Source organism: Patagioenas fasciata, chromosome 10 (assembly GCF_037038585.1).
Source record: "Patagioenas fasciata isolate bPatFas1 chromosome 10, bPatFas1.hap1, whole genome shotgun sequence".
NCBI classification, from domain to species: domain Eukaryota; kingdom Metazoa; phylum Chordata; class Aves; order Columbiformes; family Columbidae; genus Patagioenas; species Patagioenas fasciata.
This window is the reverse complement of record NC_092529.1, coordinates 14,102,860-14,124,632: the sequence shown is the minus strand read 5'-3', so window position 1 is coordinate 14,124,632 and position 21,773 is coordinate 14,102,860. Positions and strand designations below refer to the sequence as shown.

The following is a 21,773-nucleotide window of genomic DNA, read 5'->3' as shown; positions in this document are numbered from 1 at the left end:
CCGAAATGCTAACTCAGCTGTGTAAGGTGCAGTTGTCGGTGTTAGAGAATCAGCTCCCAACCTCTGCACCTTTGCCACAGAGTCTCTGATGGGTGGAAAACTAGGCTAAGCCTCATCATGTAAGCTCTTCATTTTTCTTCTTTTTTTTTCTTTTTTTTTTGATGAATAGGACCAACAGGGAGTATGTAGCAGAGGATAGATATATAACCTACTTTCATCTGTGATAGAAGGATGCTTAATTTAGAACAGAAAAACATAGGACTTATACCTGCTTTTTTTCCACCCAAGACTTATAAATAAGATGAATACATCATTACTTAAAACAGTGGCAGGGCATTTGTAGATAATCAGCACACCTTCTCTCAAAGCTAGTAATTTTGTAAGCCTGCAGGGTTACTTAGGAAGTGTATTTTAGTTTATAATATCATGCAGAAACATTGCTGCTGAGAGCGGGGAGTGTTGTACAGGGAGGTGTCAGAGGGCTGGGAGCTGCCACCAGCACCTCTGGGCATCGCGCCGCAATGAACTTAAGATCACAGGTTAGTCGCAGCTCCGCAGTTTCTTTTGTGGTTTAGAAATTTAGGGAACAGCAAGGCACAGACTTGACAGTTTTTTTTCCTGTCTCTCTCCACATTTATTAATTTTGCTCTGAATATGTAAAATAACATTTATTCAAAATAGTTATTTTTTTAGTATCAAGGGCCTGGATCTTGAAGAACTAAATGCAGATGTAGGTGTTTGTTTAAAATGAACACTTAAATGGAGCAACTTGATCCTGGTGTGCCACAGTTCAATGATCTAAGCTTTCCTTGAAAAAGCTCTGCTGTCATGTGAAACTCTTTCTAGTCTTGCGAAAATTATCTTTGTGCTAAATCACATCAGGGTGCTGTGGAGAACTCCAGGTGGACCTGGGAGGAAATAAAAAAATGGTTTTCTCATTTTCTCTGATGTTCTGAATGAAGCACTAAGTACTTCGGTTCTGAGCCTAAGTATTTGGGACAACCTCACTTTGAAACGGAGTAGATTTCTCTGCATTTAAAGATCTTCTGACCTGAGGCTTAATCAGTCACTTTGGCATCTCTCTTGTCAAATCAATATCACTCTTTTTTTTCTATGCTGAATGGTCATAAAGAAAACACTGTAAAGCTCCCACGGTAAACTGAGAGAGTGAGATTTGTCTTTCCATACTTTCCCCTTGGCTTTGTGCAGGATCTGATATCATGCTGTTTATCAGTAGAATTTCCTGTTCTTCCTCTCACTTCTGCAACCTTTGCAACTTACCTGTATTCCAGCAAGGTAGTTCCCATCGGTGGCCTGTTTGGCTGCTTACCACTAGATTATTAGAGAATCAGTACACATTATTTGACATCTATTCCACTCTTTGAAGCTTAGAAGCAAGAATGAAAATAGTAGTGTACTGCGAATATTAATGTGTCCTTAGCAGTAGTATTAATCCTCTGACTGTGACTTTATTTACAGAATATTTTCCTGAGCATTTGTTCCTAAATCAAAGCCAAGCATAGGAACAATTTGATAGCTATGTAGATGATATTAGAGGAGTTTTGTTTTGGCATAACTTCAGAATGTAGTCTAGCTGCCTTTATTGAGTACAGTCCTTACCTCTGATGTCCAGTGGGCTTATTCTATGACACCTAGAAAGGTGCATAAATAAGAGGAAAATAAGTTGCAGGTTTAAACTACTATTTTGATGATAATGAAATAGCCTGGAAATGTAAATGCCAATATAAAGCAGTATTGTTGAGAGTGCAGTGACCCTTCAGGGAACTCAGTTATTCAATCAGATTGAAAACTGAAAACTTGTAAATTTAAAAGCGTTCTTTCCCTCTTGACATACAGACAATTCTTAAGGTTTACTAAGGATATTTCCTTCAAATATTAATATTTTAAAATCCTGATTAAGAATCCCATAGAGACTTTGACAGCAATACAGTCACAAGCAGCGAGAGCAGAGGTACTCTGTGTCCCCACGCAGTGGTCCTTGCCCATGATTTCACATATGCACCTGTGGTCACCATGCTTTCTTCATGCAGGAATGAAGTTGGGGCATTGTTTCCCTAACAGTTAATCTCTGCCTGCTTGCTCTCTCTGTTAGACATTAGGGGTATGTTAGGTCTGTGAACTGTTGCTGTCCAGATGACATGTGATGAGCCTCAAACCACATAAACATCTGTGGTTGCAGCTAAGACTTCCTTTGATTCAGGTTCTTTCCCATTACAAATCTTTCCAAACATCTTGCAAAAACTGATCCTAGAGTGACACAAATGGCTGAAAAGCTGTAAGCATATGTTTCTGTGGCATACTGTAATCGCTTTTTCTGGTCTTTTAGGTCCAGTGGTTAGGGAATAGGGCAGGGAATCAGGAGGTCTGTGTTATTTTCTCAGTTATCAGGATACTTCTTGTAACAGTTCCCCTTTTGGCTGAAAATCCCCTAGTCTGTCAAATGAAATAATTATTATCCTTAGGTTGAACTTTACTGATTCTATATCAACGTGAATCAGTATTGCCTTTAAATGTATGGAAAATATCAGTTACAAGACCCCCTGGTCAAGCACAGGCTATACCCGAAGGCCAGAGGTGGAATCTCTAAGATTATCGCCATTCCTGTTGGTGGGATGTAAGGCCAGTGCAGAACAATTTTATCCTAGTGTCTGCTTTTTCATTGATTTATTTTTTCTTTCCTAATTTCTTCTGGAAAGCCAAACCAGCAAGTCAGTGTTGGCATGCAAAGGACAGCAGAGCTTTAAATATGTTTGTCAAAAGCGGTCCCGTGTTACTTTTCCTGTCTGCAACAAACGTGACTGCCATTTCATAATTCATTAGACATGAGAGATGAACAGAATGAAAAAATATCTCCTCTCTGAGAGATGCTGCCTAGCATAGTAATGTACGTTTCCATAGGTGAGCTGTGAGGATCAGGATCTCTGTGAGGTCTTTGTGTGTTTCTATCAAGCAAAAGGAAATTTTTCTTTTAAACTTCTAGATGAGCAGGCTTGTGTCACATTATTTGACATTATTTGGGGTCTGAATTTGCATTTATTCAGCTGCACAAAGTAAGAAGGTGCAGCAGAGCATGCGTGAGGCATCTGCAATGCTAATGCTGAGCTATCAAGTGAGAGAGGGCTGCGCAATATCTCCTGCCACCAAGAGAAGTACTGCTCTCTGCTATTGCAGAACCATCTATGCTGGAAAGAGAGTATGTGAATAACTCATTGCTTTGCTAGGAAAATATAAAAAAATTCTGAGAGTGAAATAACTTCATTCAAGTCAACCCAAGGGGAAAAGTCTGCCCAGCTTTTCCAGATTAAAGTAATAAAATAGATTTTTCTGAGTCCTCAGCATTTTGTCTCAAGCAGGAGAGCTGTTTCAAAATGAACGGTTGAAATATTTCCTATAGAAGGATAGTAAACAGGCAGCTTTTATGAAATGGAGCATAAAGTAGAGGGGGATCTTTTCTTTTCTTTTGGTAACATAACAGAAAAGAAAGATTTTATTTGGGAAGAGAACAGTGTGGGTGCCTTGCAGATATTGCTAGGAGTCCCTGTTCCCCAGTAAGATGAGTGCCATGAAGGAAGGCAAAAAACCATGTGGGCTGCCTTTTTGCCTATTTGGAAGAGAGGATCAAATGCCAGCAAGGTGCTGACAATATCCTGTGGAGCCATCCTGGTGAGGAGAAGCAGCTGGTGCTTGGTGTGATGGAGGAAGGAGAAAGTGGATCCATGACTCCTGCAGCTGGTGTTACCAGTGGCATTGGTAATGCTCAAGGGAAAGCTGTTGTAGTCTTTGGGATGCAAGGTAAAAGCCTGAAGAGGAATTTTAGCCATGTGGGTAGAAAAATCAGCCTGTCTTTGATAGATGGTGGCTGGAAAGGCTTGGCAAGATTTAAACAAAGTCTTGATATGAGAACCGACACAGAGATGTCAAAGTCCAAGATGATACATAGGTTGAAGATGTGAGTGACAGGGAGGGCTCGGAAGGAAAACACGATCTTGGCTCGCCTACCAACATACCAGTTTTCTCCTTTCCCAGCCCAGGAGTGGCTTCTTGCATCTTGCTTCTGGCTTAGCTGTGAGCCTGTTGCCCTGCAGGAGGCAAGGAGAATCCTCTGAGGACATCTGGTTTGAGTTCAAACCTGCATCTCCTCCAGCTACGCATCTCTTCTTACCACATAGCTGAGCTGAGCCTTCAGAGCAAACCCTGCCTTGAAAATCCTCCAGCTGCAGATGCCCCCATGGCAAAGAGTCTTTGAGAATTTTTGCATCTTGTGAGAATGATGGCAGTTTCTGTGCAGGAAAGATCAGGGAAAGGAAAGGTCTAGAAGTCCAAACAGGAGCTAGCCACTTGGTAAAAATGCACCGGCAGTACTTTGTTTAATGCCTACAGTAATAAAGTCCAAGCAAAAATATTTTCTAAAGGAGAGGCAGTGTGGGGGAATGGTAAGATGTTTACCTGTACAACTTTTTTTCACTGAAGTAGAAATCCCAGTGAAATTTCTGTTCTAAAGGTCAAATTAGAAAGCTTTCATCCCCAGACTTGTAAACTATTTCTCAAATCAGTGACTCTAAAAATTATTCATTAGAACACCAGCTCTTAAACTGAAATTCTATTAAGCTCTGCATCAAAGGGAGTTTTATTCCAAACTGCACAGCCCACTGTGTAGTTTTGACACAGCAACAAGGACATGGGCAGAAGAACTTAATCTTTGTATATTTGTGAAAGGGATGACATAAAACCTTGTTTCTAAAAAGTCAGGCACAGGTTTTATAGAGACAGTGTTTAGAGATATTAGAGCCATAAATATCAGGAGGCAAATCTTGTCAAGTGTTTCGAGAGCAAAAAGCTTTAATGCTTTTGTGGGTGCTAGTCATCAGTTAAAGTGCTTTCAGCCTGCCTTCATATAGACGGACTATGATTTCTCCAAGCCAATGTCCTCTAAAATCTGAAATTGATTGAGATGCACTGAAATCTCATCTTTAAGACTGTTTTATGGGCCAAATTAGCCTAGTTTATAGTCTGCAGACAATGAAGTCATATTATTCCATGGGCAGTGATGCAAATGACTTCTGTCTCCATCTGGTCATGTATTCTGTCCAGGATATGGAAGTATGCTCTGTTGTGTATGGAGAGTTATGCAAATCTGGTGAAAACAATTTGGAAGAGGGAGTACAACCTATCTCTTGGTAGAACATTCTTTATTCAGTCTGAACCAGGAAGAGCTGGCCAAACTCTCTGGTTGCTTAAATTTTTTTTGTTTGACAAGGTGTCATTGCCAACCTATTCAGAATACCCTTGAGATGAGTGGTATGGTCTTTAATAATAAAACCATCCCATTGACTTTGATTCAAGGACTGTGTATGACCTTAAAACGCCATTCTAAATCTGGGATCATCTTAAAATTATAGACGAGGTATAAGAAGGCAAACCCGATTATGCTCCATAAATCTCTCTTAAGTCATGACTGAAAACTGACTTTATGTACATAAGTGAATTGTGCATTTCGCACATATGAAGAAGTAACTACTTCTTAACTATATTATTACTTTCTGTTGTATGGGTACTTTAAAGTTCATTTAATATATGCAGTAAAGGTCATGATTTGTCCACTAGAAAATACTCAAAATTGCCAGTGGCCAAGTTTTAGTTTCTGGTTTGTCAATTCTTTCCAAATTTATTTTAAAACATTCAAGTTTCTTGTATTCAGATTACAACCAAGCCTCTAATACCAAACCAAAGATCCCCTGCAATTTATGTGGTCTAAAATACTCCCTTTTTTAAAAGTATGGATCAAAGGTTTGGTTGCTAATCTAACTGAATAATTAGTATCCTAACCAAAGACATATTTTGAGTACAATTACAATGATACTAAGGCTAGAGTGCATTGTATCCTGTTATTGCTAATTCCCAGTAATTATTCTGTTGCAATAGTACACACAATCTAGTACACACAATCCTTCCTGTGCTCCTCCGGGATGTGAGCTGGGTGGTGTCAGCCCTCCCAGACGGAGGCAGTTACAGCCCCTCACCTGCCTCTGGAGTTGCTTTGTTTGGAGAGCATGATAGTGGTGCTGGTGACTTTCTTCTCCCAACTGGGCCTGAGTTGTGGACATTTTTATACACTTGCTACTACTACTGTACTAATTGCTTTTTCTTCCTTGATTCCAGTCTCTGTTATGTCTGAGTTTTACTACGTGTGTTTTATATAAGTTGTGTTCTTGCTTGTGGTTCTCTTTGTTCCAGCCAAACCCGCTTTTGCTCAGTCCCAAGGTGCATTCCTTTGGTGAAGAGGAGCTGTGGGTTGTGCTCACAGTTTGGAGGCACCTGTTTCCACCCTGTGGCTTCAATGACAGAGCCTTTGCAGTTATCTTGTGGCCTTATTCTCAAGGTCCTGTGTTAAAATCCCTTGTTTTTCCTTCAAGCACATACATCCTCTATCAAGGTTCATTGAGTAGTTCACTCTGTAAGGATAATGAGCCATTTGAAAATACAGATAGACATATAGATATAGGTACTATGCTTTGGTAGCTACTCACTATTATTAATAAGATCAGTGCAGTAGAGCAATATCACTGAGGTGTTATCAAATTTGCTTTACGAAAGTCTCTAGAGATAGACTTCAAGTAAAATAAGCATAAGAACTGCTTTTTTTTTTTTTTTCTCTAAGCCTGAATTTTAGTCATGCTTTCCTTTGGAAATTAAAATTCAGTGATGTATAAAGAAGTGATTGATGTGTGTATGTTTTTGTTAGAATATAGTCAAAGGATAAATAGTTTTATATCAGTTAAACAAGAATAATAGGTAAAAATAGTATTGACATTGCTCTTCTAATCATTACAGAAAAGCCTTAAATGTACCGACAAAGGTTTCACTAATGGTGTATGAGTTTTTGACAGCATGCCATTCAAGGCAGTGTACAGCAGTGCTTCCTTCTACATGATATAGTCACATAAATTGGCTTTCTAAAAGACATGCAGACACCTGTCATCATCAATTTGAATCATTTACTATTCATGTTAATTTTCTATAATGTTTTTAGTTTTGTTTGATAGTTCTAAAATAGCCTTCTTGCATAGAGAGTTCTCTCTTAATTTTACAACTGGCGTAATTAGAACAGTATTTTGGATTTTAAAAATATGTTATGCATTAAAAAAAAAAAAAAAAAAAAAAAAGACAAACCATGGAAACCCTCTTCCAGCAAACAAAGAAAGGCAAAATGGAGCTTAGGTCTCATAAAAAATAGGGATTTCTCTGTCAAATCACCAGTGACCTGAGACTTGAAGCCACCTTGTTTCGGTCTGGTTTCCAGGGCACAGTGAGTTCAGCTGCTGAGTTATTTCCATGTTGCAGCCACTAACAGGACCCCAGTGGGTCTTGGATACAAACACTGTAACCACTCTGCTTGGGTTCAGGTCTTAAATACAGAACAATCACTGCAGCTGTAGATGAGAAGGGATATAAATACAAAAAGCAGAGGTCAAATATTATGCTGCCCCTGCCAGCGGGAACGTGTGGGAAAGTGAGCTGATGCAGTCTTGTTTGCTTGCTCATACTTTGATGTCATCTGTGAAATAATGCTTTTAAAGAGCAAACTTTGATTTCCAGGGCTTATCTAGTAGTCTCTAACAAAAAGAATTACCAAATTTCATAAATAAAGTACAAAACCAAGTAGTTCCTAATAAAGAACAAAAGGCTACAGCTCTTTTGTTTTGTTTATCGTTGAATCTTTGCTATAAAAATGATTTTTGTACACAAAACTTCGGGAAATTTTCCATTACTCTACCTAAAGTCGGATAATTGTAACTGTGCAAAGCCATATGTTTTTGGTTAAAATTTCCATATGCCATTTACTGAGATGAACTGACCAGTCTTAAGGGCCTTTGAATCGTTCCAGATTGTTTAAGCTTTTATTAAACCACATTTGAGGTTTTGGAAGGAGGTGGTTCAATGCAATATCCTTCCGAAACTGAAAAACTGGTAGGATGACATATGCTGCTGGCACCCTCTGAGCTTTCAAGTGTTTTTTGAGGAATAAGCATCTGTATCAGACTGGCAACACTTACCAGTATCTGTGTTACTTGTGTTACTAAACATTAAGGCAGAGTTTTAATGGAGGCTACAGAATAATCTGGTAATGCAAGAAAGTATATTCAGGTTCATATTAAAGGATGGGTGTTAGTGTGCACATGCTAACAGCATATTGCACTCTGAATTTCAGCACAAGATGTCAAGTTTTTGTGCAAATATTAGGTAATTAGATCTCTTTTGAGTCACGCAATTTAAGGACTTATCCTCACAGATGTGGAAACTTTGACTCAGAGAATTTAACTGACTTTCCCAAAGTAATGCAATTGCTGACGCGGTGCTGTCAGTGGTACAAATCACTGTATTTTTCACAGCTTAAATACATACAGCTTTATACTCACGTAGGTCTGTTAAATCTGATTTAGAATTGATACTGTGGTGATAATGAAGTTTAAATGGCATCCTTGCTCTTTCATTAAATAAGATCTGTGTAACAGTGCTAATTGCAATAACCTGTCTGCAGTCCTGTTACACCTCCTTGTTACAATCTCCTCTTTGCACTGAAAATGTTACTAATCACGTCCCCATATGATACTGGAGTTACTGAAGCTTATACAGTATTTTTCTATTTTCAGTTGAGTCACTGGTTTAGTATTGTCTGCTCCCAATATGCTTTGGCAGATCATTGACTTCCAGAACTGGAAAGCATTAATATTTTCTTTCTCAGTGGTTTCTTTTAATCCATTTTGATAATTGCTTCCTACAAAGAGAATGTCCAATTTAAATAGGGCAAAAACTAATATGCAAGTGTATTCTTTTTCTAACAGTCATACAAATATCTGAGCTTGTTTATTTGAAATAACACATAAAATAAGACCCTGATCTCCAAATTATTGGTGCAAGTGACCTAGGATTGCTTATGCAGACTTATGCTGTTTTGATTAGTTAGGGTAAATTTACATCTTTCTTGCACCTGCTATGTTGTTTTGTTTCCTTTTTGATCCTATAAATAGAAACAGTATTTTTTCATGGTCTCATACTGCCCAGTGCCACAAGCCCCTGAGGTGTTGAACACTTTCACCAAAAGCGTATGTGGGGTCCTGGCTCCAACAAGGAGCAGTTTCTATTTATGTAGCAGTCCTCAATTCTGGTCATGTTTTGTTTGCTTCATATATGAATGTTTTTATTGAAATTAAAGCTCCTTTCTTTTTTGATCTACGCAATGATAGACCACTGTAATTGAAGCAATTTACACTCTGAAAACTTTAATTAAGTCACAAAGATGCCTGCATGCTAAAACTTAATGAACTTGTTGCTTCTAGGCATTGTTTTGCTTTGTCTTGTTCTCTTCTTTCTTTTTACCAAAGCTCATTGCATTATGTCTAAAATTTCATTGTAAACTCCTAAAATGACTGGGTCTTTTATTTCTGTTATGAGGTATTTAGTACCCCATGGGATACTTAATAATTAATAATAATGTAATTATTTTCAGATTTCTTACATACTACGTTGTCAGGTCCCAAGGAGCAAACTGATGGGACTCTTGGGTTTGAGAGCGGGCATCAGGTTACCAGACTATCACACAGGCTCCCAGGCCTCCTCCTCTTCTTTCCCAGTATTTCATGCATCTGAAGGCTGGGCAGGTGCAGTGCCCAATAATGTGGCTTCCTGTTGATCACTGGTGGTATTTTCCACCAGTTTATCCCTAACTGAACCTGACTGCTTAAGTGCAATTACAGTATAGTGTTTGTATATGTTGTAGGAAAGTGGTCTTGATCCCTAAGCATCAAAGATGCTGAACCTACTGCTCTCTGTTGTAGTTTATTCCAGCAGCTGATGATCATCATTCATAGCAAGTGCAATTTCTCATCTCCATTTCCATGATTTCAGCCTCCTACCACTGGGTTTTACAACATTCTCCACAGGGCTAGGAAACACTTCAAGGGATGGTGGTGTCTCATTATGACAGTGCTTCTGTGTGTAAACAAGAAATGTCTCACTTCTGTTTGAGAAAGTAATGACCTGTTTGAGGTTTTCCCTGCCTCCCTCTCAAATCTGAAATTCTTTTATTTTCTTTTAATCTACATCCTCAGCTGTTTTTAAAGAATTTGTGGGATTTTTGTTGGGTGGTGTTGGCTTTTTGTTTTGTTTTAATATGAGCAAAAGTATTTGAGTCAGGAATCTGTGATCTCATTGACAATGTACGTAGGTGCAATGGATGAATAGTAAAGTGTGCAGTATAAGAAGGAGTAGGAAACAATAACAGCAAAAAAGGTGAAATATGACAGAGTGAGAAAAACATGAGCAGAGGCCAGCCCTGTAGCAGCACAGGCTGAGTAGCTGTGCCGTGTTGTGGGGGTCACCTCCTTGGGCACAGTGGCAGGTCCAGTAGTTGGACACCTGCAAACCTCAGATTTCCCAGGTCACCTAGCTCTGCTTAGGTGTAAGTTCCAGTGGAGAGAGAGCTGGTCTCGAGGGAAACATGATTGTATGATAGTCCTGCTTCAGACCTTCTTGCACAACAGTAAGTGTGCCAAAAATAATGGAGTTTGGCTTGATAGGTTTTCTGGTGCTTTTGTGGGTGTGCCTCTTTTTTTTTTTTTTTTAATTGGAAATAAGAACAAAAATCCTCATGTTACCCAGGATCTTTGGGCTTGGGGGCAAGGCAAAGTGGAACTTAATGCTCTCGTCAGGGGAGACACATACAGCCAACCATTTACACTGTAATTCAGACTCATTCTGCAGCTGTGAGGGTTATTTTTGTCATCTTCTTTTGCTGTCCCATTGATTTTTTTAATGTCAAAAGTATAGAGAAGAATTTCCTACCTACTCTCCAGGCAGGGGCAGAGATGCAGTGGACAGCTGTGTTTCACTTGCAGGAAGATAACAAATATGGGGAAAGAAGTGTTAGAGTGCTCCTTCTGCGTTAAAGCTTCCTGCGGGGTGCTTTTCAGCAAGTGTGTTTAACTTTGGTTTAGCAAGTGGCCTTACCTCCATGTATGAGGAATTCAGCAGTATGAAATTGCAGTGCAATATTCTGCACCGTATGAGCAGAAGTTTGTAGGAAAGGTTTTTGTCCACTTTGCACAGCATGTGAAAGTAGAGGAGAACCTCTCGAATCTGAGCATCACTTATCTGTAAGCTTTGTAACCGTTCGACAACACTAATATTGTTCCTGATTTATTGGGAAAGATTGCAAGGTGGTGTTTAAATGAAGTTTCTTATTAATAAAATATTAAAGAAATTATTGTTAATTCAAGTTACTACTCACCTATTTCGAAAATAAATTTGAAGTGTGGATTTCAGAATGTATGAGCATAATCAGCCTCATCAGTTTGAGACATTAAGCCTTTCTTATAATTATCTATATTTTGTTAGTTTACTCAGAGACAGATTTTAAGCACATACATGAGGCTTTTCAGAATTTACAGTTGACTTTCAAAGCTCGATAGGAGCAATATTGCAGTAGGAGCAACAGTGATGAATGCTCTGCTTTGTTTGCTGCCTCTGATTGCCTCTGCTGCCTTTGATTCTGACCATTCTTCCATCATTTCCTAGTTGTTCATCCAAGCAGAGAATACTTCTCCTGGTAGCAATCCTTTTCTTGTCATAAATATATGGCTATTTATTTTGTCAACAAATAGGGTTATTTCCTTCTAGCAAAAAAAGTTAGAGGACTAGATTTGCATTTAAACTATTGAGTCATGCAGTTTCTCACCGTACTGTCATAATCAAGAGCTGCTGGATCACCAAGCAGGTGGCTGTTTCAAATGATTAGTAATGAACCTTTTTTTTTTTTTTTTTTTTTTAGGATTCAGGCCCAAAAAGTGAATTCTGTAATAATCTCTGAAATGTTTTGTGTGGGTATATGCATATGACATAATGTCTTAATTTCATGAACATGGAGGAAAATATAAATAACTAAATAGAGCTATGAAGAATCTTCTATTATATATAATTTGAGACTCTTGCAAACACTGCTGGATTCTTTTTCTAGTGCGTATGTATGTGTCTATATATGTATATAAAGCATCTGCTTTGATGATTAGGACTTGTTTTGCTTTTACTTCATTTTTTAATTTATTGGAAATAACATTTGTGTAAAAATGTTTCCTAGTGCCTCATTTATTTCCCCAGGCATCATTTTCATTTTAAGCTTTTATTCCTTATGCAATTGTTCTCAGTGAGGATGAGATACATTCTTGTACCTGTGTGCAGCCAAAACTTATTTAAATCCATGGGACCGGAAGGTAGCCAGACAAATGTAACAGTGGTTCCTGAAAAGTGCCATTCCACCTTTTTTTTTTTATAGAACTTAGGACAGAAATATTTTATCTCTCCATTTTCATTGAAAATTAGTTTTCTTCTGTTTTCTTTATGTTTTGGGTTTTATTTTTGTTTTGTTTTTCAAGGCCAAAAAAAAAGACAGACAAAGAAAATCACCCTGCTCAAAGTTGCACACTCAGATTATGACTTGAGAACGGCAAATTCCATGGTTTATTTTCTGCCTGTACTTACACAAAGTCTGAACAAATGACTCACACTGGTGAACCTGCTGTGAAGTTGATAGCCAGGTTCATTTTGGACCAGTTTTAAACTCAAGTGTAGTTTTGAACATCCTGTGTGAACCCATTTTGCCCAAAGGGTTTGTTAATGCAGCAGCCTCAGCACCCAGTGCAAACAGCCTGGATTGGCAGATGTTGCTTCTGCCCACAGACTTGGGCAGAAGACAGGTGGAAGGGTGGCTGATTTGGACTATTTTTGTTTTCACAACTAATTCACTGCAGTGCAGAAAGCAAGTCCTTACAATATTTATCCACTAAAATAATGAAAAATGAATAATACAGTAATAAGATCTAAGGAATTTTGTAATATACAGTGTGATGGTATGGCAGAACTGTGCTGGAAATCACACAGTGACTACTAGCACTATAACAAATTGTTACCTACCACTTCCACTGTAGTTCTTTTGCCTGGATTTTGTCCTTAATTTGGTTTTAGAAATCTTCACAGACTCTTCCTGCTAAAATGAAGCAGTGACTACTTCTGACTTTTTTTTTTTTAAGGTATGCATGCTAGTGCTTCCAGAAAACATTTTCAAGAGAGGATAAAATTCAAGGCTTAATTTTTCATCCTTGTAACCTTATAATGATGTTCCTACTAGTTCCTACTGTTAAATATTTATCACCTGTGTTTTCTCTGGTTCCCAGCTGCACTGACAACAGGTTTCTAATCACCAAACCACAGCTCAGCTACATTGAAAGCAAAAGAAATGAAAATTGAAATGCAAGGGACTGTTAAGGATAAAAGGCCACTGAAGTGGTTCAGTGTATTAGTGCTCCCACGCAGCAGCCGCTGGTGCTGATCAAAACCTGGTGCCACTGCCCGGCTCCCAGAGAGTCACCTCGGCACTTAATAGCAAGTTTCTTGAATTCAGTGTGCAAGGAGAGAAGAGAGGGAGTTGTATTTTTGTGGTGCAGGACCCATCAAGGAGAGGAAAAGGACAGAGGCGGAAGGAGGAATTTAATTTAATTGAAGCACTGTTGTGGTTAACATACAGCTATTACAAGAGACTTCCTTATAGGAAAGGAAGAGTTTATACATGTGGGTTGCAAGGGCATCAGTAACAAGCCTCCTAAAGGGAAACAGACTGAGTTGTAACACAAATGATTGCTTAAGGCAGTAATTCTTCATAAATTCATAAAACAAAACTCTATCAGCACTACAGATTACTGGAGTTTTCTCGAGACATGTCTGCTGCCCTGAGTAAATCAGCAGCTTTTACCGCTTACCAGCCTCACAACCTGTGGAGATATTTACTGATCCTTTTGCTGTGTCTGATGCACAGCAGCCTCCGCTGCCCCGTGTCCCACCAAGGTCCCACCAACCCACCTTCCAAGCTGATGTTCACTTTGTCAGTATGTCAGGCAGCAAAGTCCTAATGAACCTTCTGTCCTTCTCATGAGGAAAGGCCATTAAACTCCTTTTAATTGACTTCTTTCTCTCTTGGCAGATCTTGAGAACTTCAAAACCAGAACGAGAAGCACAGTGTCTGTCCGTCAGGGCCAGGGCATGGTGCTGCTGTGTGGACCACCACCGCATTCTGGGGGTAAAGTGGTTTCCTTCTGTTTTTTCAGCACTTGGGGAAATTTGGAAGATTTTCATTCTCTGAGTATGTTTCAGAAAGTTTAAAATGGCACAGCTTGAAGGAGAAGGCTGTGGCTGTGCAAGCCTGACTGGATGGGTCATGCTGTGTGGCCTTATTGACTAAACTCACTGGGAGATCTCCAGTTGGGTGTAAGTGCAGAGAAAGCCTGATTTTACTGCACCTAGGAAATGAATTGATGTAAACTAAAACAATATGTAGAAGACTTGGCCAAGATCTTGTGCATCTTGTAGGAGCTTTTTTGTATGGGTGCTGGGTGTATCTTCTGCAAAAGGCTGAAGATTGGTGACAGAGCTACTTTTATGCTACTTTGTTTTTGTTTTTGTTTTTTGTCCCCAAACACTCAGTGTCACTGTTTTTGTCCCCTGGGTACTTGGGATATGTTAGCAATTGTCCAGGTCTCCTATGGAGATTTATTTCTAGCATGGCAATATTCTTCCTACTGCTTTTATGGGAGGGATAGGCAAGGGAGAGTGTTGTAGGAGAGAAGGAAACAACTTGCCAGCGAGTTACATAGGGCTGCTGAAGACACCACTGTATTCTCTGCTGGTGGCAAACTTTGCTACCAAAAGTCCCAGAAGGTTTGCCACTGTGTGCACTGCTGTTTTTGTCTGGTGATACGTTTAAATCCATTATTACAGAGAGAAGTACTAACTGTAACTCAGGGCTTGTTGAGTGTCCAGAAATACAGGCTGTTCAGAAAAGGACATAACCTGTGTTGGCAGTCACTGGTATTTCTAACATCTCAGAAAGAAGATGATTTCTGACTTTCATGTAGAAATGGAAAAGCTGTAGTAGCAGACAGGCAAAAAATCCCTGCTTGTGGTGTTAGAGTGGCATATTGACCTGTACTCTGTAGAGTGTACTGTAGCCTATAACTGTACTATTAAATGATTGATCCTCTCTTAAAATCTTACTAATTTGTTATTTTTGCACCTGTCACATGTTATACTTGCTGTCTAGAGCAGGGGCGATAGCATGTACGTCCCCATATGGTTATGGAAACTGGCACCCATGGCAGTCACCGGACCTGGCCCACTCCATGCCTGGCCATGGCAGAGCTGGGCAGAATCTTAGTGCTGCGTTGCCCCTGTTCCATTGTCACTGGCCCAGGTGACACCTCCTGTCTCAAACTGTGCTGGAGCAGATAGAATCTGGGGAATGTGCTGCAGACACCTGACTGGCTTGTCGAGCACTGCCTGGGGTTTAGCTTTCAGATCTAGCCAAGCTGGGCTGGTTGAGCCCTTAATCCTTCAGATGTTTGTGTCACACTTTTCTGTAGTCCCTGGGCATTTTCTGGAGCCACATTTCTAACCTACATTATCCTGGGGAGTGCAGAGTCAATGACACAGTACAGCCTCCCATGGGAGGGAGGGCTGAGGGGAAGGGAGGTCAACTCTCATGGACATGAAGGATATTTGCAACCTTCTACTCAAGATTTTAAGTACAGTAAAAAGCCCCTATAAATATATTGAGAATCCGGAGAACACCAAACACTCATGTAGCTTCTGAATTTTAACACCCAAGTATTTGGTGTTCTCCGGATTCTCAATACATTTATGTTAAAAAGTAGTTAATGAGGAGATTAAAGGAAGACCACAATAGCTGCTGTGTGTGTCTGCCCTGCAATGATCTCTCCTGGCAGCATGTGGTACCTGCCAAAGACCCTTCTCTGAAAAGAACCAGCATCATCGACCCCATTGTGGGAAGGTTTATGAGCAATTTGTATTAGTGGCACTTAGCCAGCATTTTCTCAGTGGCAAAGGCAAAATTTGGTAGGGAAATAGATTCAAAGCAGAGTTTACAAATAGCCAATTATAATAAATTACGTAGCAAGTACTTTGGTGCGATTTGCTTCAAAGAGGATGGAATCAATGTTTAGAAAATAAAAAACAGTTCTTTCAGTTTAGCACAAATTTGTTTCAAATGTTCCAGTCCTACATTTGTTGGCTGACTTCCTGAACACATGTTTTGCACTATTGCATTTATATCAAATGAATTGTTAGAAAGGGAATCAGTCAGTCATCTCTCTTTGCCAGATACCATTTCAGCCATGACCTGTATGTCTGATAAACGCCGTGTGTTGTGCCACTGGCCACCAAGTCCAACAACCAGCTATTGTAGCTGGCTCTTTCATCAGAAGGTTGGTTGGTACATCATGAACAAGCAGTCATCATTTATGGAACTGTGTCCCTTTTAAAAAAATTTGAAGTCCTGCTTTGAAATCTGTCTGCCCTCATCAGCAGGATGAAAAGTGCCGGGCAAGCTGTTTGCCGTTAGGCTGCTTTGATTGCTTTGACAGGAGGAGACAAGTGTTTGGAGCTTCTTCCACTTGTGTCTGACCAGCTGGAGGGCAGACCAACAGGAAACCTTGCTTTTATATACTGTGAGAAAGGAGCTGTATGACATATGTACCTACCCAGTTAATTTATTCATCTAGGGCCTCTCTCACCTTTTGGCTTCAGATGCTGTATTTCCTTTTACTTCAGAGTTTATCATGAGAATTTCAGTATCTCAGATTTCTGATGTTCCTTACTTGAAGGTGATTCTTGCACCTGTGATATCCAGTCCTCAAAATTACTTATTATCACAGATCTAACTTTTATGACAGTGGCTCTTATAGTGTTAACTGTACCCAAAGATTATACACTCCGTGGTCTGGATGGATGGAGCTTGCCCCTCAGGAGGGTCTCATTGTTGCATCTGAGAAGAAAGCTGCCAAAACTAGGTAATAAAAACCACTGAAGATGGGTTATGGATCAGTCACAAATTCAGTTGCAGTCTTGCAGTGCTATGGGTGAAGCACCGTTTTTAGCTTCATTTCCACAGCAAAGAAAAAGAGAAAAAAAAAAAAAAAAAGAGGGGAGATTTGGGACAGAAATGTTTCATGATCTTTAAACCTTATTCATTCCAGTGACTTGAACATGAGGCTGAAGAGCGGTGCTCAGGTGCTCACCCTCATCCTATCTCAAACTGTGTGGCAAAAGAGGGGGTAGTGTCGATGGGCCAAGTTCAGGAAGGCTGGGAGTAGTTGGGTGCTGAGCTGCACTGCTCTGAAGAATTGAGACATGGGGGTTTTCTGCCCTTTTCCAGTTAGGAGTATGAACCCCAGCCACACAACCCGCTGCTGCTGGCACTGGTGGCTGCCTCCTGTCTCTCAGGAGAGCAGGCTGGTATCTCCTAGAGCAACATGGGGGACTGCACAGACATCACAGAGATAAGGCAGGAACCATGCACGTTTGTCTTTGTCTCCTTAGCGAGGCAGTTACTGAGAGTTTTTTCTTTTGCCATAAGAAACCTTCGCAGCGTTGAACACACAAGATGTGGCGGCTGGTGGGGGTTCATGTTAGCAGGGAGAAGGAAATTGTGTTACATTTCTTCAGGTGATTCAGGAGAAAGTTTTGGTCTGAGTGCATGCACTGGTAGTATAAAAACATCCCAGAAGGGTGCTGGTGTTATTTCCAATTTGAGTTCAGTATGTGAGAAAGAGCATCTTACAGTGACTGGGAGGAAAGTGCATTTATGGTGCCCAGAAAGGCAGAAAACTGAAGGGTAATTATTTCCCTCAGTCATTTGGATGGGAGATAGCTCCCTTTGTGACCACCATCTATGACCTGATCTATTCCAGCTAGAAAATGATCTTAATTGTAGCCAGATCCACAATTAGTTTAAATTGAAACTATTACAATTTATAACTAAGCTGGGCTGGAGTTATGCCAGTTGTTGTTTTCTGGTTTGCATATAAAGTATTTGATGGAAAGTCAAAATAGGTCCAGTTAATTCAGGCTGAAGCCGTTGTTCTGTAGGACTTAATCTTCTCTGTGGCAATATTTTCTTTTACTTTTCCTTCCTCCAAATGTTAGAAACAGGGATGCATTTGAAAAGTCACAACTACAAAGTCAATGCTTTCAGTTGTGTTCATTCCATCTCCATTAGTCAACTGCATGTCTCTCCATGTAATCAAAGCTATTTGGTCTCTAGCAGTCGTTGCACAATTACCACAGCTATCTCCTATTTCAACTCCGGGCAAATGGAGGTTCATAAGAGAATATAAGGTATCTCTGGAAGTAGCTGCATGTCGGAAAACCACCGTGTTTCCTTGGCAGCTTCCATCCCTGGGGACCAAGGCAGTGTTTGCAAAGCAAAGCTGTAGAGATCAGTTCCTTCCCATACGCCAATATCCCACTGCTGGGATATAACATTGCAAGTATTTAACGTTGTAGAGCAACAGTAAAAAAACCATTCAGGCTAGCAGTGAAAAATAATATATCTCATTGAAAGTGTAAGTGGCATTAAGATAGAGAAAACACAATTACTTATTTTGGAATTTGATTAGGATAGCAAATCTAACTTCATCATCCTTGCAAAAAGTGCCTGGGGGCATTAACAACCAACACTGAAGCACAGGACTGTCTGTGGGGAAGAAAATCTACTATCTACTTTTTTTTTTTTTAATTTTTTACTTTAGTTTCTGTGCTGCATTGACAAGAACATCTTAAAAAAAAAAAAAAACATAATAAAAAATTAGAAGTGGAACTATTCAATCTGAGAGTAGCTGTTGCTCTGAAGAGATGAGGCATGAGTTTTTATGCCCTTGTCTGGTTAGAAAAATAGTAAATAAGAAGATAATATAACTTCCTATCCCTTGTTGTATCATTGATCATCTTAAAATTTGTGGATTTTACTAAAAAAAAGTCTATCTGCATCCAGACCTTTATCCTTTCAACTGTATCTCACTCTAATTCTTTCCTACTTGGAAACATCTCGTATTTAAAGAGCTGACAGCTAAAAGTAAAATTATGTTGGCCTCCGTAAATTAGTTGTTTGGGGTTTTTTTTGTTGTTCTTCTTAATGATACCAAATAAGGAGCTTCCTATAATTCAAATGTTGCAAGAAATTCACCCTGAAAGTGAGTCCAAATGATTAACAAGTATTTTCAGCGTCATAAAATGAGCCGCATACAGCTTGCACAGAACAATTTGGGCATTGCCCTGTATTGTCCCAGGTTTTAGCTTAATATGAGCTGGAGATTCAGCACATGAATCTAGGCTTTCCCCCTCATCCCAGTTCCCCAAGATGAAAATGAGATGTGTATTTCTTGCTGCAAGGTTTCAGCAGGGAGTCACTATTTTGTCAGGTCAGTGCATCCTGGTGTTACGTTTTGTTAAGCAGCATAATGATGCAATTGCCTCCTGTGATGAAGTGCTTGCTGAGCGCTGGAAATTTGGAAAATAAATGTTCATCTGGAGCTCAGGAAGCTGCTGGACTGAAAACTAGAATAAATGCAAATCAAACATTTGCTTCTGTTGTATTTTCTGCTCTTGAAGCAGCAGATTCCTGAGCCCTCAAAGCCAGCCCTGCTATATTAATGGTGCCTTGTCTGTTAGAAGCTTTCAGTTCTTTTTCCTTTTCTTTTTCTTTTTTTCCACTTTCTCATTTGTTCACTTGCATGCACTAAATCAGTGTAAAAACTGGTAGACACCTACTTGGGTTGTTAGCATTTTTCTGAGATAATTACCCTGTGCATGCAGGGTTTTCCCTCATTATTTCCACAGTTGTTTTAATTAACAGCCTGACAACGGACATGTGTCAACCACTCTACTTAAGAAGCTCTATGGAAAAAATAATGTAAGAGTAAACATTACTATGGGAACATGGCATTCAGGGCCTGTGTAACAGCATGATGAGCAGCTATAGGTATTAAGTGGACAAAAGAGAACAGTCAAAAATGGTAAAAGTATGTACATAGCTAAAATTTGGCTTTGGTTTTGTTACAACAAACACATAAGGGTCCTCATCACAGCCGCTGGCCAATACTGCAGCATTAACTGGGCAGTTCCCAGAAACTCAGTCACAATAACAGGTTTGGAAATGGAACATCAAAAAATTTTCATTATTTTTTTGATGAGACTAGTTAAAGTATCCCAGCATGTCTCAAGATGAGCTCTATAATTTGGATGCTATAAAACAATGGTATATTGGTCTAGATTTTGAAAGTCTTGCTAGATCAATATCATCTTCTGTCACTCTTCGGAAGAACTGTGGGAGTAATTGATTGGGAAGGAGGGGTTGTTAGCCAAAGAGGGAAAAAAAAAACCACACACACACAACCTTTTTTCTCTGAAGTATTTCATTTTCAAGCTTTTTTTATTACATTTAGATATATTTAGAAACCATTTAAAAACATAAAATAGTGTTCAATTTAAGCTGTTACTAAAAATGTTTTCCTTTTGAAAGAAGCTTTGTGAGGGGAAAACAGGTTAGCTTTTCTTGTTTGCTTTATTTCAGTATTGTTAATCAAATTTGGCAAGATACATTTGTTTGTTAAGATAAACTTAATTGAAACAAGCAAACAAAAAGCACAAAAAAACCCCAAAGCAAACACTCACTTGTGTTTCTCAGGGCTCTGAATGTAAGTTGTGTTCCATGGGGGATGTGCCTGGGAAGTATTTGGAGGTCACTGTCCTTTTATCTCCAAATATTATGACCAAAATATTATTTTGTGCCAAATAGTTCTTTTCATTTAATAAGTTTGTGGGAGCTCTGTCATTCAGCTGCCGCTTTTACTGAATTTATTTGGTAGTCAGGACAGATTTAGTTAATATTTTAACAACTACAGGTTTCAAATACCTTTTAACATCCCCGGCATTCCATTGTGGGTCTAGAGATCAAAAAAAAAACAGTCCTAGAAAAGTGAGCACCTTTCAGTTGATGGAGTGGTAGCACATCCATAAGCGTACAGAACAAATGAGTCTATAAATCCTTCACCCTTCCTTCTTTAGGAAGATAAATGAACTTGTCTTTTAGGATTTCCTTTACCTCCCCCCTTCCCCAATTTTCTCTTGGTTCATTTTTAGAGAGATCTATAATACATGATGTTCTCATGACATTTGGCTTCCTGCACTTGTGGGAAAATCTTATAGAGATTGAGATTTCCAAGTACTGTGAGAAACGGTGAATGTACATACACAGAGAACTGGTGCAAATCACTTGATTATTTAGATTTTGCATTCCCTGAAGGTATTTCTTATTCTCAGATCTCTATCTGTAGGCCATACTACCACTCATTACCTCTGTAGCATATTTGTTCCCACTCCTCCTAATTTATCTCACAAATCTATGCAAGAAATAAATCAGCTGATAGTTTCTTTAGAGAAGTGCTCAGATCTGCAGATGGAAACCTGCTGACATTTCTACAGGACGTGTCTCCTCCTGCCCACTTGCTTAGGGCCACTAACGAAGTTCCTGCTGACGCAGGACTGAACCTTCCCTACACAATTTCTAGACCTGAACCTTAATTTCCCAGACACCTTGTCCTTCTGCTCCTTGCTGCAGAGTCATCTGATCTTCCTGAGCATCGGGAAAACATCTCTCTCTGACTGAGCAAAGGCAAGAGTTAAAGAAAAATAAGTTTTCTGTCTCTCTGCAGTGCCCATGTTGTCAATGCGCTTGTAAAAGTCCATCTTCCCAAAGAGGAGGAGATTCATTAAAGTTCAGTTGTTCAAATAACTCTTTCCCATCTGATGCCATTACTCCTGTTGGAAACAGAGCGGTGGAATCTGTGTCTGTG

The 21,773-nt window shown here is 39.5% G+C and overlaps 1 protein-coding gene across 12 annotated transcripts in view; it reads left to right on the top strand.

Moving 5' to 3' along the window:
• Positions 1-21,773, top strand: part of LOC136105736 (contactin-4) — a 335,594-nt gene that overhangs the window by 218,449 nt on the left and 95,372 nt on the right. For all 12 annotated transcript variants that reach the window (XM_071813202.1, XM_071813201.1, XM_071813208.1 and 9 more), the window contains one exon: positions 14,051-14,146. In XM_071813202.1, the coding sequence (XP_071669303.1) occupies positions 14,051-14,146 (96 nt within the window). The remainder of the gene's footprint in view (positions 1-14,050; positions 14,147-21,773) is intronic.